This window comes from Ambystoma mexicanum, chromosome 3p (genome assembly GCF_040938575.1).
Source record: "Ambystoma mexicanum isolate Mex_15411 chromosome 3p, UKY_AmexF1_1, whole genome shotgun sequence".
Classification (NCBI taxonomy): Eukaryota; Metazoa; Chordata; class Amphibia; order Caudata; family Ambystomatidae; genus Ambystoma; species Ambystoma mexicanum.
Genome location: NC_090925.1, coordinates 798,501,488 through 798,520,152, shown reverse-complemented (window position 1 = coordinate 798,520,152; position 18,665 = coordinate 798,501,488). Strand labels below are relative to the sequence as shown.

General features: G+C 47.2%; 1 protein-coding gene across 1 annotated transcript; it reads right to left on the bottom strand.

Annotated features, from left to right (window-relative positions):
* Positions 1–15,065: 15,065 nt before the first annotated feature.
* On the bottom strand, positions 15,066–18,273 carry LOC138579610 (serine/threonine-protein kinase SBK1-like). Its single transcript, XM_069649874.1, has 3 exons — positions 18,086–18,273; positions 17,355–17,557; positions 15,066–16,405 (listed from the first exon to the last, which is right to left on the bottom strand). Exons 1-3 carry the CDS (start codon positions 18,246–18,248, stop codon positions 15,515–15,517), a joined length of 1,257 nt encoding a protein of 418 aa, XP_069505975.1. The 5' UTR covers positions 18,249–18,273; the 3' UTR covers positions 15,066–15,514.
* Positions 18,274–18,665: the final 392 nt, after the last annotated feature.

Genomic DNA, 18,665 nt, shown 5'->3' with positions numbered 1-18,665 from the left:
TGGATGAATCTTGCTTTGCGTTATTCTGCATTCTCTGCAGCAGAACGCTCATCGTGTCTTCTGCTTCTGATCCTGGGCCTATGGAACAAAGGCTTACCATCCTGGAATCCAGTCTTCAGCAGCACCTGTAAAGACAAAGAAAGAACAGGTTAGCACTACGGTCTTCAGTGGCAGCGCATCTCTTACCTGGTCCATCGGCTGTCACCAACGCCTCGCGCTGCATTCCGGCATCTGAAAGACAAAAGCTTACCAGCTCTTCTCACGCTCCGGAGGCCTTCGGCGCTGCATCCCGCATCTGAAAGACAAAAGAAGGTGCGTTTAAAGACATTGGGCAACTTTATTACTCACGTGCCATTACTCCTTCCCACGCCGAATCCAGTGGGTATTCCAGCACCCTTCAGCTTCTCTAAAGCTCCGAACTTGTACCTGCAAGATAAAAGGGACAGTTAGTGCGCATCGTGAAGCAGGCTATAAGCACTTACTTACGTGCTTCCAGGCGCTTCTATTCCTCACGCGGGTTCGATCCTCAACTCTCATCAGCCCGCCATCCGCCATCGCCGGAACCCTGCAAAACAAGAGATATCATTACAAAAGACTTTTAAGACATTTGAAGTGCCCAGAACTTACCGTTCGTGCAGTTAACGACGGACAGCAGTCCTCTGAGGTCAAGAGGCCTGCACCCTTATCCAGTGAAGAAACTGGTTACGGCACCCTGCCCCGAGGCAGATGGAGAGCTCGGCGTTCACTTACCTAAGACATCTTACTCTTCGAGTCAGACATACAGTGCACAGAGGTCCAGCCCAAAGAGCCAACCGTGTGTTACACATCACCTTTGAAGATACGGCATTCACCCAGTCAAGACCGGCGCCTCTGCGGGAATCAGGTGAGCGTTACACAGGAGTTCTAGCAGATTTATATGATTCTTGGCCACTGTGTGAGACCAGAGACCCTGAGCTGTGTGGTGGTGGAGGAGGTGTGCTCCCCACCCTGACAGGGACGCGTTTGTAGTGACTACAGCTTGTACCTCCGGATCGTAAAAGGGTTTCCCCTTTGACAGGTTCTCTCTTGCCCAACAGTGAAGACTCTGTACAAGTGTTGGCGAAACGACCACTAGATCGTCCCACTGACCACTTGCCTGAGACCACTGTTTCGCCAACCATTCTTGCATGGGTCGCATGCGCAGGCGCGCGCGAGGTACCAGGTAAATACATGACGCATCATGCCTAGCAAACGCATCACTTTGCGCACCCTTATCTGGCGAATGGGCTGATATAGAGGAATTTGCAGTAGTAGATTCCGAATTCTTTCCTCTGATGGAAAGGCCAACCCCTCTTGAGTGTTTAGTAAAGATCCTAGGAACTGCTTGGAGGTGCTTGGCACCAGACTGCTTGGAGGTGCTTGGCACCAGGCTTGATTTTTTCTCGTTGATAGAGAAATCCAATTCGAAGAGGAGGTTGATCGTTCTTTGGATGTTTGATCTGCAAATTACTGTGGTCTTCTCAGTGATGAGCCAGTCGTCCAGGTAAGGGTACACCGGGATTGCCTCCCTGCATAGGTGTGCTGCCGCTACCGCCAGTACCTTGGTGAATACCCTTGGAGCCGAGGCTATACCGGAGGCCAGCACCTTGAACTGGTAGTGCTGACTGTCCACCTTGAAGCACAAGAATCTTCTGTACACTGGGAACATGGAAATATGAAAATAGGCATCTTTCATGTCCAATGTTGGCATGCAATCCCCGCTTTTTAGGAGGGGGATTACTTCTTGGAGAGTAGTCATGCGAAATTTTTGGGCCTTGACATACTTGTTTGCAGGGCGTAAGTCTAATACTGGCACATTGTTAAATCTTGTTTTGGCACAAGGAGCTAAGATGAATAGATACCCTTGTTTACCTGGTTGCCCGGGACGAGTTCTATCGCGTCCTTTGCGAGAAGATTGACAATTTCCTCCTCGAGGAGGATCTTCTGGTGGTCCAGTGAATGTATCTTTTGACGTGGAGGGTGGTTGCGGGGGCGCTTTAGCAGTTCGGTGCAGTATCCTGCGGACACTTGGACAGCACCCATCTGTCTGATGTGATTCCCATGCTTGGGTGAAGTTGGAAATGCACCCCCCTACTGGTGATGCATGGGAAGGGACCCTGAGCGCAACGTCACTGCTTTGCGGGAGGCGTACCGCCGCCTCTGCCAGGGATGCCTCTATCTCTACCACAGGCCCTCTTGTTATCTCTGCCATAACTTTGGGTAGTCTGCTGGTTGCCACCCCATGATATACACTGTCCCTGTTAATAATTGGAGCCCCTCTGGGAATTTTGCCTGCGAGAGCGGCGAAAATGAGTATTCCCTCTTTGATTAGTGGGCTTATTAGTCAACTGTCCTAGGGACTTTAGAGTATCATACTCGTCTTTGGCAGTTTTCAGTGCGTCTTCTACCACTTTGCCAAACAAGACATTCGGTTCCACCGGCATGTCAATAAGGGTTGCCTGGGTCTCGGGTTTAAACCCTGACTGTCTTAGCCAAGCGTGCCTTTTAATGACAGTGCTCTCTACTATGAGCCGGCCTGCATTATCTGAGGCGTCAAAGGTTGTCTTCAGAATGCAACCGGACACGGCTCTACCCTCCGACGCGATCTGGGCCAACTGACCCTTTAGTGGTTCCGGTGTGGAGTCAATGCAGGCAGCTACCTGCTCCCACTGGTGGCAATTATAGCTTGCCAGCAGAGTGGTTGTGTTTGCGATCCTTGCCTGGTAAGCGGAAGTGGAGGCTACTTTTCTTCCTAACCCGTAGATTCTTTTGCTCTCCTTGTCTGGGGGAGCCTCCGATGATGACAGAGGTGTCCCCGCTCTCTATCTGGTGTTAGTGATTACCAAGGAGTCGGGCGTGAGTTGACCCCTTATGTAAAGAGTGTCTGACTGGGCGGCCCTGAACATCTTCTCAATTCTGGGGTGCACAGCCTTAGTGAGATTAGGATTGAGAAGGGAAGGATCAATTCTACGTTGGATTGATTGGAGAATGGGAATGGCTTGAGCAATGGGTCTTTTGTCCCCCACTAGCTCCTCTGCAATGTCCCTCTTTTCCTGCACCCCCTGCGTATCTATGTGGAAGTGCTCTGCAGCTTTAGCCAAGACCTGATTTAGAAGGGGTTGGTTATCTATAGGTGAGTCAGAAACCTGACCTGTGGTTCCTTGTTAACTCGTCTTCCTCCTCCTCATCCTGGCCCTCGTCATCTCCATAATACTCGACCCCAGTTTAGTCATCCAGCACCAAAACGTCTGGGTCATCCCCATACTGTTGCTAAGGCTGAATATGGTAAGGGTCTGAAGACAGTCCCTGAGCTGGAGTATCAAGCCGAGATCTCTTATTAGGAGGCTGGGGGTCCTTGGATCCTGAAGGGGTAGCATTGTCTGGGGTATAGCTAAGAGAATGGTGTGTATTTTTTTCATAAGAATTAGCTAAGGAAGACATTCTCCTCATCACCCTGTCTATGTCCTCAGTGCTCCATTCTCTGGAACTGGGGACGACCATCTCCTGTTGAGGTTCATCTTCTAATCCCATATCGTAAGGAGTGGGAGGGGGAGCCTGGGTGTAGTGGACAGGGGTCTTAGATCTGTCTTTATCTGACGACCTGTGTTTGTCCTTGTGGACCTGGGGTGCAGAAGTTGAATGTGTAGACTTTTTTTGCTGTTTGTCCCCTTTCCCGTGAGTGGAAGGGAGTTTCCCTGATGGTTTGGCCTTATCGGAATCTTTTGATGCCTGGCGTCAAGATTCGGGGGTACTCTCTCTCTCTCTCTTTTGAGTGTGCACGTCGGGACTCGGGGGCAGACGCCAAACAGGCTGCCAGAGCCGACTTTGGGTGTGCGGCTTGGGGATCGAGGTTGGATTCGTCTTCTGACGAACGTACCTCCGTTACTTTAGGGAGCGAGGCACTCTTAGCAACTGTGGACAGTTGCCGTGTGTCGATCTCGACCTGGAACACCCAGAGGACACCGATTCGGTGGACTGCTCTCTTTGTGCCTCTTTCTTCCGTGAACTCGACACGCGTGTCGAGTCTCGGTTGGCCTTAATGTTCTTAGGTGTAGAAGAACATTGGGTAGCGCTCGTGTCGCCGGGTGTGTTACCCATGACTGCCCTGCCCTGCAATCCTCAGAGGTCGGGGCCTAGGGCTTGGGTGTCTTTCGAAAACCCCTGTGCCCTCGCCGTCCGAATAGGCGGTGTCGCTGCCATCACCGAAGGCACCCACCGCTTCCATGGCCTCGAGCTGCCTGGCGCGGTGGGCCCAACGTTTAGTGGAGCGCTCCTTGAGTGTCTTAGCTTTAAAAAGCCTCCACGCTCTGCAGTTAGCTTCTGGGTGGTCCCTCGGCAAGCAGACATTACAGGTGGCGTGTTTGTCAACCTAAGGGTACTTGCAGTTGCACTTGGGGCAAAATTTAAATGGAGTACTCTCCATATGTCACCTTATGGCAGCGGGCTAGTGTGTGTAGGAATAATAAGAGTGTAGAGTATGTTTCCACCCCCCACTCTCCCTACTTGCAGGGCCGAGGCCAGAGTCCTTCCAAGGCCCGGGCCGAGGCCAGAGGCCTTCCAAGGCCCAAAGTCCATCGTGCAGCTCTTGACGGTTGTTTGTTCTTCGGACAGGCGTCGATCTTCGATGTCTCGACATGGGAGTGAAAGAACGGGGAAATTAATATCATTTTTTTTGTCCAAATAGCTTAAAGCCAGGGAACTCCGCGCAAAGCTTCCGACAAGTATGGTGGAAAAAAACAATCTGAGGGTCCTACACGCGTGAGGGATCATGGGTACAGTGGACGTCACACTAGGGATAGTATTACTGGCACGCCCTGTGTCGATGCCCATTTTCGAGTTTCAAAAAACAAACTAATACTCTGCGGCTTCCACTAGATATCAGCCTATGCACAGCATGTGATCCAAGCAGATTCCACAAGCCTCAGAAATAATGATTTGACGTCCATCGTCACTAGAATGTCCCTTGGTTCCATAATAACATTTTCGAGCATAAGGAGCATGTGGGTGGTGTCTTTTATATAGGCCGGCATCTGTTCGACATATGGTTTTAAGAATAATTCTGTATAAACAGACAAAGGCTCCAGCAATGAATCAATTGCCGAGACTATCGGTCTACCCGGTGGATATTTGCCATTTTTATGTACCTTGGGCAGTACATAAAATGCCCCTTTACGGGCGTTAGTGAAGACAGTGAAGAAGAACAACTATTTCTATGTAAGACTAACCCCCGTAAAGGGGCATTTTATGTACTGCCCAAGGTACATAAATTAAATTAAATCTACCATATGGTCAATTCCTCCATATTAGAAGGAATTGTACTGAAAAGAATGAGTTTGTGAATCACTCGCTGAAGTTGAAGGACAGATTAATCGAGAGAGGTTACCCCAAAAAATTGGTCAAACAACATTACAAATGTGCGCTGAATACACATCGTGAGACCTGTTTGCTACCCAAGACAAAAGAAAAGAACAACAGATTCATCTGTGTATCCACGTTTTCTCCAATAAGTGACCTAATCAAAAGGGGTGTGAATAAGTCCTGGCACCTGGTTAAATTTCCCAGGAGTTTGGCACAGAAACCCATGTTTGCGTTCAAACACAACATGAATCTAAAACAAAAATTGGTGCATACTTATAAATAGTCAGAAGAGAACCAAACCGTGATGAACCAATGGAGTTTGAAACCTGTCATAGGACATCACAAGTGTGGCCACTGCGTTGCATGTCAATTCACATCGACAAGAAAATCCTTCGAATATGGTAATAAGGAGTGGGTGCTGAACAACCACACCAACTGTTTGAGCAAAAATTTTATATATATATATTATACGGTGCCCATATAATTTCATATATGTTGGGAAGACAATGAGAGAGGTGCGCCAAAGGATATCGTAACACCGTTCATGTATCAGAAACAAGGTTCAAGACAAACCTTTAGTGGAGCATTTTTCGAAAATGGGACAAACAGACAAGGACATCAGGGGGTTTGTTCTTCAACAAATCATAACACCCATGAGTGGGGGTGATATATCCACCATGTTAAATTGACAAGGACAAAGGTGGATTCATTGTTTGGATTCAGTCAAGAACGGTCTGAACATTTCCATTGAGTGGAATAAATTGGTCACAGGTTAAGGAACTCTATAGATCATTTCCTTAGTCAGCAGAGGTACATACCTACATGTGTTTGTAGCCTGTACTCTTATACCTCCACCACATGGAATTGGTGTTTTGCCGCATATATGTGGAATTAACATCCGTATGTGTGCCCGTATGGACGGAGTCATACCGCATATATGAAGGGCTCATACCCCCACTTTTGCCCATTTTGAACAACTGTTGGCCTCCCTCTGCCAGGTTCCCTATGGCTTTGTTCTTTGTATCAACCTCACCCTGGAATTTATTACCAGGTTGATTTGTTCTGCTAATGATCTTTTTTGTCTGTTTAAGCTATAAGAAATTTGTTCTGCCTGCTTGTACAGCAGGATGGTATTAGGTAACTTGCTACAAATTAGCCAGGGACAGAGAGTTACAACCGTTCGATGGATACTGCTTTGTGTTTCCTTAACAATTCCAGTTTGCTCTAAAGTGTTCAACTCCTAAATCTATATGCATATTATTTTTATGCATATACCGACGAGTGAAACTGCTTTGAATACAATTATCTTTTTTCATTATGAGTCTTTTTCTTTGAATTATCAGCTCCACATTGGTATGTTAATGCCCATATGAGTGCATGTATATAGTAATGCACTCCGTCTATTTTTTTCATTTTGTTTATTCACTGACCACCCAATGCCGTATTGTTAATTTGTCTGCGTATGAATTTTGTCCTTAACATTTTAATAATAAAGAAATGTGTTTATGTTTAATCTATTAATTATTTGTTGTTTTCCTTGTTCATTGTTTTCTACTGTGTAGGTTAACAGTTCAATAGGCCCCATCTTTGCATAAATTGAGTGATTCAATCACGATTAGTCTATAAATGCCTTGAGCCCACAAATTACTTTAAAATGTCTTCTTTTCCCGGGAACACATTGTTGTTATCCCTATGGCTTTCAACAAGTCTTCTGCTAATTATAAAAAGTCTGTTTAACAGTTTGCTGTGAACCTCCCTTTCTCGAGTTCACATGATCAGGGTGATAAAAGCTCACCCCTGGGTCCCCCTCTTCCGGGCGATGACCCTTCTTTGACAAACGTGACAGTGTACTTCTCCTGTCTTACAGTGTCTCTTGGTTTCTCCCTCCATCGGGCACGGATTCCAAAACGACCAACGGGACAGTGTACTTCTCCTGTCCTCTCCTTATTGTCTCAATGTCTTTTCAAACAGTTCATAATGGATATTCCTTGCCTTGTCGACACAAAATGTTTCTCGGGACTTAAGACTGTTCCCCTTCTCGTTAGCACCCCTCTTCTGGGTTCACTCTTGCCAACTTCACGTTCACTTGCAATTTTCACGGGATTCACTTTCCGCTTCTACTTGACAAACCATATTCACTTTCCTGTTACTTTCACCATGCGGGATTCACTTCCCCTACTTTCTCAAGTTTGTAGATCAAAGTCTTTTGCTTGTACGAGGATTTTACTAGACCTCCAGTATGAACACTCTGACCTCTTCTTGCGGTTCTCCCACAACCTTCTGGTTTTTGTAGTTTCATTCATTCAAACAGGGTTGACGAGAGTCTCTCGGAGTGACACCCAAATGGTGTCGGTTCCCTCTGCAGCTGGTGTTTTACAGTTCTTTTACAGTTCCTTTAACTAGGTTCAAACTTGCCACTTTGCGTTTCTCATTCCACACAGCCCAGTTCTCCCCTCAACTCACCGGCTGTGATGAACCACTTGGCTTTCGGCTTTACTGGAGTCAAGGCTGGTACCAGGGTAGCAGGAGTTTCCCTCGCTCCCACTTATCAGCATCAACACGCTCCGCATACCGTTGACACCTGTTGCAAGAAACTTGTGCTATTGTTCGCGGTCGTAGGTTTTCTTATACGACGGTCTTGCGGGCCTGGGACAAAAAGGGCAGTGTCACTTCTCTCCTCGCCACCCTCTCGCTTCCGACGGCCTTTCTCCTTCACTTGAACTGGTGCCCCTCGTTAGTCGTCTCATTGTACTGTGTGCCGTGCTTGCAGTATGCTCTCTTGTTCCACCTTTTATCCCTGTGGGGGAAAGGAAAGGGCTGTCAGGTGTGTGTGGTTATCGGCAGTAATTACCTGACTCTGCCTGACTCTTGGGTTGGGACATGTCAGGTAAACAGTTTCATCATTAGTCCATTTTCTATCACAGTAACAAAATGTATTTGTATTCGAAAAAGAGGGTGTTAGAGGATCCGAGTGTCCTACGATGCAGGATGGGGAAGGTTTGCGAAATGGACGAGAATGACCGGGATGCAGAACAGAACATAGGGAATTGTGGGACCAGTAGTATTCTGTCATAGGAGATTGCCATCTTTTGCAAACCCAATCAGATGGACGGAATTGGCAGGTGTGCTGGGTACGCTGAAATAGCAGAGTTTGTGACATGAACAAAGGGGATTGTGGGAATCGTAGTGTTTTGTCAGATCAGGATTGGAATGGGGAAAATGATAATCAGATGGAGGGGAATAAGAAGAATGGGGCGTATTCGAAGGAGACCATTGAAACAATGATTCTGGGAGTTATGCTTTTTGTGTGTAATCAGGTTTGGAGCCTTAGAGGATTGATTACGTACGGAGGGGATGTTGGATTGGGGCAGGAGAGTTCTAATGGGAGGAAGGGGGGCAGATGCAATACAGCCCATGAAAGCCTCAGATATCTTGCCATTCTCGCCTTCTCTGGCAAGATACTGCATCTCCCTTTGGGCATTATCGTGAGCATAACGCCAGGCTTCTCTGCCCAGGTGATCTTTTCCCGCTCATCTGCCTTTCGGTGGGATAGAAATACTCTATTTAAAGAAGACACAAGACCCTGGAGAAAATGTGACAAGGGTCTGTGAAAAGGTCTATTTATCGAAAGGACAAGAGATCCTGGAGAGGTCTAGACAAGAGAGCATGTAATGGGCTAGATACACAAGAGACAGGAGACATCTAGACATGAGAAAGTGGCAATGTCTACGTGTCAGGAATACAGAAGACCATGGAGAGGTCTGTGTATTGAGATCACAAGAGTACTTGGCAAGGTCTAGACATTAGACAGTGGAGAGGTATGTGCTGAAGAAGACAAGAGACTTGTTCAAGTCAGAAGAATAAAGAAGACACTGGAGAGGTCAGTATTTCCTGCTGGGGACTACCCAGGAAAAAGTTTGATGTGTTTTTGTAGACCAAGGCCGGACATTGATTTATTTGGTTGTGAACACTTTTGTTAGCCAACATTTGAGGACGAGAAGGTTGGCTTGGCGGCTAAATACATTGAGAAGAGTAGATTTGGACTTTTGTGTTGGCCTCCACCATGGAACATTGGTTACTTGAACAGACTGTCCATGGAGTGTCAGAGTCTCATAAGATCAGGATTCATGACTTTTTTCTGTTGGAAAAAATCCATACCCGAAGGTACATGAAGCAACTGGAGATCAAGCATTTTGTGTTGGTCCATCCTTAGCAATGTTCTATAGCTCTACCCTTTATTACTTTCAGGTCGTTCCCCTAGTTCCTATAGGTTCTTTTTCAAACCAAAACCATGTACTATGGAGACTTAATAACATCCCTCTTCGAATGACGCTGAGCAGGCGTGTTGCTAGGTCGGGAAAAGATCCGGGGTATGCTAATGTTGGCACTGTCGGGACTCGGGGCTAGCTTGTCTTTTGTTTGGAGCCCCTGAGCTTTTATCTGGGGCTACAACCAAAAGACCAGGGGCTATAGCACACTCAGCCGCCCCCCCAGCAACGCCTCTGATGCTGACACTTAAAATGTATCTCCACATTTTATTGAACTCCCTTTACTCTCTGCACTTATAAGCCACCTCCCTGGCAGCACTTACATGTTCTTTTGCACTCTCCCCTTCCCCCGGTACTTCGACACCCCCCCCCCCACACGTGCACAATCTGAATAACACAAGGCCTAGTAATTTTGTTGTTTTGTCCTCCTCCTGTCTTCCCTTCCTTGTCTTGTTGCGCCTAGAAATACTTGTGCAGAGGTGGGTTATGAATGCTCTATCATATCACCAAACCCCTCTTTGGCCACCTCAACACACTCAGCATCTCCTATACTAACTATGCTGATGATACCCAGATCTTACTCCACCTTTCAGGCAACCATGCACATGCACCATCAATAAAATCTATAACACTATACAAGTCTGGATGGCTGCCCACCAACTCTGCCCCAATGATGACAAGACTGAAATTCTCTTATCCCCACCCCACACCTAGCTAAACTAGACCCTGCCTTTCAGTCCTTCACAATTGCTGCCTTCACCACCCCAGTCTCTCCCTCTGTCAAGACTCTGGGTGTCTACCTGGACTCCAGCCTTAGGGTGACCCTTCATGTCAATGCCATTGCCTCTTCAGCGGCCCATACTACTAAACTCCTGAATGCAGCAAAACCTTTCCTTTCCACACAAGACTGCCTTAAGACAGCAAGAGCAGTAATCGTCTCCCGGCTTGATTGCTGCAACTCTCTCCTTGTGGGCAACTTCGAGCGCAACCTCAACAAACTCCAGACCATTCAAAACAACTCCATCCGTGACGCCATGAACCTGGCCAAGCGAGACCATCAGTCTACAGAAGAGACGTTCACTGACTACTTGTGAGAGAACTAATTGATTTCAAAATTCTCTCCATCACCCACCAATGTCTCTCAAACTCAGTTCTAACTTACGTCTCTCAGAGAATGACTAAGAACACCTCTTCCAGACCTACTAGAGCAATCTGCAGCCACCATCAGGCCACTCCACGATTTATGCACACTAGAGTCTGAGGTTCTAGCTTCCCAGTCACTGCTGTCCTTCTCGGGAAGGCTTTGCCGCTACACCTGCGGGCCGAAACTCCCTTACTCGCCTTTCAGGAAACAACTCAAAACTAGACTGCTCAACTGAAACCATACTTGTATCTTTTGCTCCACCTTCTTCCAGCCCCTCCTTCTCCGCCCTACCGTCCATTCTCTGCACCGCCTGCTTCTGCAACCAGCGCCTCGATGCCTATGAGTTTTGTGTGCTTCACAAATGCAAAAATAAAAATTTAACCAGAATGCAAGCATGTCCAGGCCACTGTCCTGCATTCAGCAGATGCTGCTGGAGCCCAGCAGGAACTATTATGCAAACAGGGTCCACACAGCAAAGGCAGAATTACAGGTATGAGAAGGGTGCAGAAGTACGAGCCTGAGACAGTGGTGACAGGGTGATTGGCAAAGACTTTTATTAAAGAATACATTGAAAAGAAAACCATATCTTGCATTATCTAAAAGAGGGGTTCCCTGCCTCAACCAAAATACTACGGAATCTGTCAGGATGTCAAAATAAGGAGTCACAGTCCTGTGTCAAAACCTATTTCCTGCCCGTAGGCTAATAACTAAACTGAAGATGTGGAATATCACCAAGAGTTCAACAGTGTGACTATATCCTGGGGGAACGTCTCCCTTCCCCAGGTTGCACTCTCGCTTTGAAGAAAATATCCAGTTAAAACAATTCTCAAAAACCCACAATTCAAAAAAACATCAGTGTTCCTGACCGACCATAGTTATCCTCACTATGGTTGTCCTTTAAATTGCCTTCCAGGAATAAGGCTTTCTTTTCCCCTATGGTTCAGGTGTCGATTTCTTCAGTCTTCTTTATGACTAAGGGATGACTCCCTCCACTCTGGTTCTTAAGGAACCCTGTTAAGGGGATGTCTCCCTTCCCCTGGCCTTTCCCAAGCTTCTTGCACAGTTCAACAATGGATGGGGAAGGTCTCCCATCACCTGGCCTTTCACAGGCTTCCCGCACAGTTCAACAACAGATGGGAGGAGTGTAAAAATCCCAGATTCCGCCAACGCTCATTTGGACAGACCAAGCTCACTAACCTGCCTGCTACTGCCACGAGTATGAAGGACGATGATGAACTTTCTTTCTCTTATGGGTGCGAGTCCCACACTCACCCATTTGGATTGGTTTTTCACTTAGATAGACTTATCAACAAGAGTTCAATGGTGTGAAGGTATATCCTGGGGGAATGCCTCCATTCCCCAGGTTACACTCTGGCTTTGAAGAAAATATCCAGTTAAAACAATTCTCAAAAACCCACAGTTCACAAAAACATCAGTGTTCCAGACCGACCGTAGTTTTCCTCACTATGGTTGTCCTTTAAATTGCCTTCCGGGAATAAGGCTTTCTTTTCCCCACTGGTTCCAGGTGTCGGTTTCTTCAGTCTTCTTTATGACCAGGGGATGACCTGCTCCCGTCTGGTCCTTAAGGAACCCTGTTAAGTGGATATCCCCCCCTGACCTTTCTCAGGCTTCTTGCACAGTCCAACAATGGATAGGGCAAGGTCTCCCTTCGCATGGCCTTTCTCAGGCTTCTCGCACAGTTCCACAATGGATGGGGGAATGTCTCCCTTCCCCTGGCCTGTCTGGGGCTTCTCGCACAGTTCAACAATGGAAGAGGGAATGTCTCCCTTCCCCTGGCCTGTCTCAGGCTTCTCGCACAGTTCAACAACGGATAGCGGAATGTCTCCCTTCCCCTGGCCTTTCTCAGGCTTCTTGCACAGTTCAACAATGGATGGGGAATGTCTCCCTCCACCTGGCCTTTCTCAGGCTTCTCCAACATCTCAACAATGGATGGGGAATGTCCCCCTTCACCTGGCCTTTCTCAGGCTTCTCGCACAGTTCAACAAAAGATGGGGGGGCGGGGGAGTGTAAAAAATCCCAGATCCTCTCAATACTCATTTGGACAGGCCAGACTCACTAACCTACCTGGTACTGCCATGAGTATGAAGAACGATGATGACCTTTCTTCCCAGACTCGCACATCTTGATTGTTTTTTCTCTTAGATAGACTTGGCTCAGTCCCCTGCCAAATACTACTGTGTGACCAAGGTGTGATGAAGCTTCCCCTCAGTCTGGGTCCCAGAAGCTAAATTCTTGGTTTCTCGCTCCCTGGTGGCCTCTCCTCCCCCACCCCCTCATATCTTTTGCTCGTAGTCCGCTATCGTCCCTGGTCTTCCTTGGCTCCTGCGATCTGCGGTGGGGGTTCCCCGACTCTCGTGGTCTGCAACGACTCTGCAGTTATAATCTTTCTCTGGGCAGTACCGCTCCTCATTCCCACGCTTCCTAGGCCCCAGGAACATCTGAAGCCTCTCTTTCCTGGCTTGGTGAGCAGTCCTTCCAATCTGGACTTGCTCTGGACTCTCGTGCTCCAGTCTCGGCCTGCCTTCTTCCTCTTTCCTGGACTGTGCTGGCTCTTGCAGTTCCTCCAAGGAGGATCAGACTCTGTTTGATTTTCCCTCTTCTATTTCACTTTGGTTCCGGCCAATGGGAAGTCTGTAACCACTGGAAGGCTCAACCAAAGTGCTCTTCTTGCCTCAGCACCTCCGCCTCATCTCAGTACATGTCAATGGGTTTTCCATGGCATCAACCTCTTCTCCCTCGCCCAAGCAAGGGGTTCATGATTAACCTTACAGGCATACATAGGGGAGGATACTAGGTTAGAGGAAGTTAAGGATGGAGGTGAAAAAGAGGTGGTTGGATGTTGGGAATACCGCGTCTATCCATGATTTCCTCCCTGCACCCATGGGGGGACCCCTCCCCATGAGATCCTACTGCTGAGCACCACCCCTAGTGGGACTATCGGATAGTGACCTCAATGCCCTGACCTCATGTAAAAGGGCTCCCCTCGAAAAGCAGCAACGACATTCTGGTATTCGCCACAGAACCAAGATGGCAGATGAGCCTAAAGGAGTAGGCACAGGTGGCAGGAATCCTAATCCCACTGCACTAATTCATGGGTCCTACAGATCATCATACAAAAATTAAAACACCCATATAAGGGGCAAACATGGGGGAGGGGCTAGAGCCCAATAAAAGCCACTGGAGTATGGAGTAGTGTGGGAGAATGCATTTGGAGATTGAAAGACTGTGGTGGCTGGCGGTGAAGTGAGAATAAGATACAGGGGAGAAGGAAGGGACAGGCTAAGGTGGTGGCACGGGGGAGGAAGAAGGAGCAGGTTGCGGTGGTGACAGAAGGAAGAATGAAGTTGAGGCGAAGTCACAAAGCAGGAGAGAGTGTCACACCCTTCCCTCTTTCTCACCTGTTTGACCTTGATGGTGATCTTCTTGGGAACTCCTTCCTTCTTCCTCACTGATCGGGACTTGTACAGGAAGGGACATGAGTCTTCGGGTTCCAGTGTGAGGAGTGCCGACTGCCTTAAGCAGGTTGCGTTCAGTATCCAGGAAGGTTACAGCGGAGGAATCCAGGAAGGAAGGGGAACTTGTGTCCAATGCTCAGCAGATGCCGGGGAGCCCGCGGCACTGAGCACGAGACGGATTCCGGGAGGAAGGGGAGAATGGCCTTACCGAAGCGAGGCAGGAAAAGGAAGGGATTCCAGGAAGGAGGAAAAAGGTAGGTAACTGGAAGATACCACTGAAATACGGGAACGATACACACACCGAACAACTCAGAACAGTAGCATTGAAACGCACAGAGCCGTGGGGACGTGCCTAATTTCTAGGAAGCAGCGCGTTGCACGTAGACCCTAGAGAGCAGCGTTTTCGTGCTGTCGGCCATGTTTGGAGGATCACCGACCTGATGTTGCGGTACATCTTGGACCACGAAGTCCAGAAGGGCCGGAACCGGTAGCTCATGACAGCGAGGATGTGACACATCAGAGTAGGAAAAGAGAGAAGGGAGAATAGGAGGAGATAAAAAGCGTAAGATCTGTTGGTAAAATCAGGTTGGGATATGAAGAAAGGCGGAGGAAGAAGAGGTAGGCAGAAGAAAGAATCCTCAGTGAAATGAGATTGGAACTAAACATCTGGGGAGATTAGAGAAATCATTTCAATAAAGCAGGCGGTTGGTGTGGAGGAGAAGGAGAAGAAAAGCATAGAATGTGGTGGAGCTGAATGAGGAGGTTGGAGGAAGAAAGGCAGATAAGGAAGTGAACTGGGTAGATGAGTAGCAAGAGCAAGGGAGAAGATTGGAAGGAACCATTCAAAGGATGGTGAAGGAGGTACTTGGGGGTGGGAGGAGGGCCAAAGGAGATTCTAGAAGGATGGCAGGATTTTCTTCACTACTGCTGAACTCCAAATTCTGCCTTTGTCTGGGCCTATTGTGCAGGTGGTTAAAGGTGAGCCATGGTACTTATATTGTGGTATCATGAACTGGCTTTAGCTACTTGGGAGAATAAATGAACTTGTGGAATCACCAATGAGGTGAGTGCATTACCTTACTCCTGGCTCCCGTCAGCTTCATCTGCTGATCTGCTCGTACAGATAATGCTGGACAGGTCTAGGAGCCACCTCAGCTTCTTGCACCTTTAGTCATCACACAGGCCGGCTCGCCTCACTGTTTTCACAGTGCATACCATCAGTCCATTGCAGGGTGAGTTTGAACACTGCATCAGGAGACCTCTATTTCTGCTCCCAGGGACAGGGATGAGCTTTCTGTGAGTAGGTTATGACTGGTGATGTCCACCCCCCATACACTTGGTACCATCATCATCTCAAACTCTGACACATATGTGCCTTGCAGTGGGGAAAAATAGGACTCCCCACTGGATGACGAAATCGAGATGCTCAAACTGACGCTCTTGCTCCAAGCTTCTTCATGGCTTTTGGAATGAGAGCAGGTTGTGGGAGATTCACTGCTGGTGCTCCCATTCTTCCCCACATCGCTGGAAGATGACATGGAATCACTAGCGGATGGCTCAGTGCTGTATTCTTCCTCTGAGCTGCTGATCTCCTCAATACCATCGGCCAACAGATCCACTGTCCAAGGAAGATCCATAAAATGTAGGATTTCAACAGCACGGCTCCTCTGGATGGGATTGTGAGCCAGGAGCTTGCTAAACATTGTAAGAGCCTCTGTGGTAAACCGTTTCCAGCGGGAAGGAATTAGGCTCATGCCTCTGGTCATCCAGTCAACAAACGCTTTGTAATCAATGTCTGCAAGTGTTGCCATCTCCCATGGAAAGGTGCCAGTCAACACAAAAAACAGGAGGACACCAAAAGCCCACACATCTAGACTGGGGTCCACTTCCAGGCAGTCTGTAGCAGGTTGGTAAACCTCAGGAGACATATACGGGATGGTTCCAGATCGCGCAGAAACGGCAGTTCCCTTCAGGCGAGTAAACCCAAAGTCTGTCACTTTGATGTGGTGACATTCCCTGTCGAGCAGGAGCACGTTCTCTGGTTTAATATCACGGTGCACAAATCCTTTCTTCTGCATGAAATCCAGGGCACTGGATATCTGCACAGCACAGCGCTTCACTTTCTCCTCTGGAATTCCAATCTGCAAAGCAGTATAAAACAATGTCTTAGGATTCACAGAAGGAAATGTACCCATCAATTAGAATGTCCACCTCGAAAAATGCACTATGCTTTACCTGGACTGCTAAACACTACGACCAGCGGTAAATAAAATAATGAATTTTGAACCTTTAAATAAAGGTTCTCACCATAACATGTTGTCAGGCGGCAGTGCAACATGTCCTTTCAACCTCTTTGATAAAAATACTAGATTTTGGGTTCTTGTTTTCCCCACAAAATATTTAGAATTGTTTTAGAGATTACAATTATAACTTAATTGAACTATTCTTAGAAACGATACAATTTCAGTGTTTCCTTTGGCACTGAGGGCAAGGCCTCCATGTCACAAGTGCTAACCTGGGGTGAAACCCCAACGTTTTTCAACATTTGCAAAAAGTGGGAGAGCCCCTCTGCTGAGAGTGAACATGGACAAATAACCTAAAGTGCCAGCTTGGGAAAGTTCCGTTTCATTTAGCTCTGTGTCATGCAATAGGAGAAAGATCCATGTGCAGAGCAGGCTGAACTTCTTGCTCTCAGGGCCCATAGAACAACTGCATCTCAACCCCACATCACTGATGATGCCCAACAAAGCAGAAACACATTTATGAGGTTGATATTGGTAACCTTTTGAAGAAGGGAATTGCTCTCATTGTCTGTCGGTTATGGGGAAGAGTAGCGCTGGTCCATACAGCTGCAACGTGGTTATAAATCATACTGACTGGCACCATCCTTCGGAACAGGTTATTTGTCCTTTTTTGTTCTCAGAAGAGGGGTGCTCACCATTTTGTCAAATCCAAGATCCATCTAGTTTGTTCTTATGGTCAGAACCCCTCATATTACCTGGTGATTATTCACTGTAAAGTTCAAAAATCTCATGATTTGAAATAGTTAAAAAAGCAGATGTGTTGATTAAGGTAAAACCCTGTGTGTACCTGATCCTGAATCAGAGAAAAGAGGTCACCAAAAGGCGACAACTCTTGGGCAAAAACATAGTGCTCCATTGTCTGAAACGCAATTCCATAACAGCCGATGATACACGGGTGAGAGGAGAGGAGAGAGGCTGTGCAGTACTCCACCAGAAAGCTCCTCAACGATGTGCGGCTTTTCTTGAGAAGCTTCAGGGCCATCATCTGGTCTAAATAGAAAGAGCATGCATGAGTTAATGGTTCATTAAGAAAAATGTACATTATGTGCGACACACAATCAAAACACATCATTGCAATGTACACTGTATGACGGTTGGGTAACGTTTTTGTCTAGCTCACTTCTTTGTCCATATCATTAATTACCAAATGCAATGTGGTAATGCACCTCTTTCAGAGGGTCATAAGCAATTGTCGCCCTGTAGACCACCGTGCTGAGGTCAAAAAAGGTTGGTGAGATGGTTTAAAGACTCCCTAACAATGAAAATATAGATAAGACACAAGAATACCTATTAGCACTGAAATTGAGCCAGACTGTCTGTGTGGTAGAGCGGGAGGTGGGGGGTGGATGGATTTAAACAAGTGTGCACTCCCCTTTAGTTTAATGATGGTCAAGGGCACTGTTCCAACAAACATTTTGGGCCAGTATCGAGAGCATGTGGCACTCAAACACACTATATAGAAGAGAAGACCAAAATGCTTATTGTAGCCATTACTATGTAGACGTTTTGGTTCCTTACCAGTTGCCCTGTTTTGTGCCTTCAGCACAGAACTATAGGTCCCAGTACCAAGCTTCTCCAGAACCTCAAAGTAGTCTTGTAGGACGACCTCCACCAAATTTTTTGAAAGCTGGAAAACCTGATCCTGCAGGATAAGTTCAGTTTCTGTAACTTTGGAATTCATGGCCGTATTTTACTCCTCTCAAGCTTACAAATTCTGAAATAGAAATGTTTTAGAAAATGTGAGGTGACTTAGTTAAGGAACCAAAAAAACATTCTCCTGGCACCTATAAACGTGTCTGGGGTTGCTGATGTTACTCTTGCTCAGAGGAGATTTGCATAGCATTTCGGTGCTGGACTGCCCTTGTGGGTGGGACAAAGACTGATATGCAAATGTATATTTCTCTTCTGTGGCGGTGCAGTGAGCTAAAACGTGGTTATAGACCCTCCAGAGTGGAAGATAATCCTTAGAACAGGGTTTTTGACCTATGCTCGTTCTCAGTAGAGGGACTCCCAGACTCATTTATATATACATGCATACACATACACATGCACACACTCACACACTATAGGCTGGTGGTTGCCGTCCTATAGTAAAATT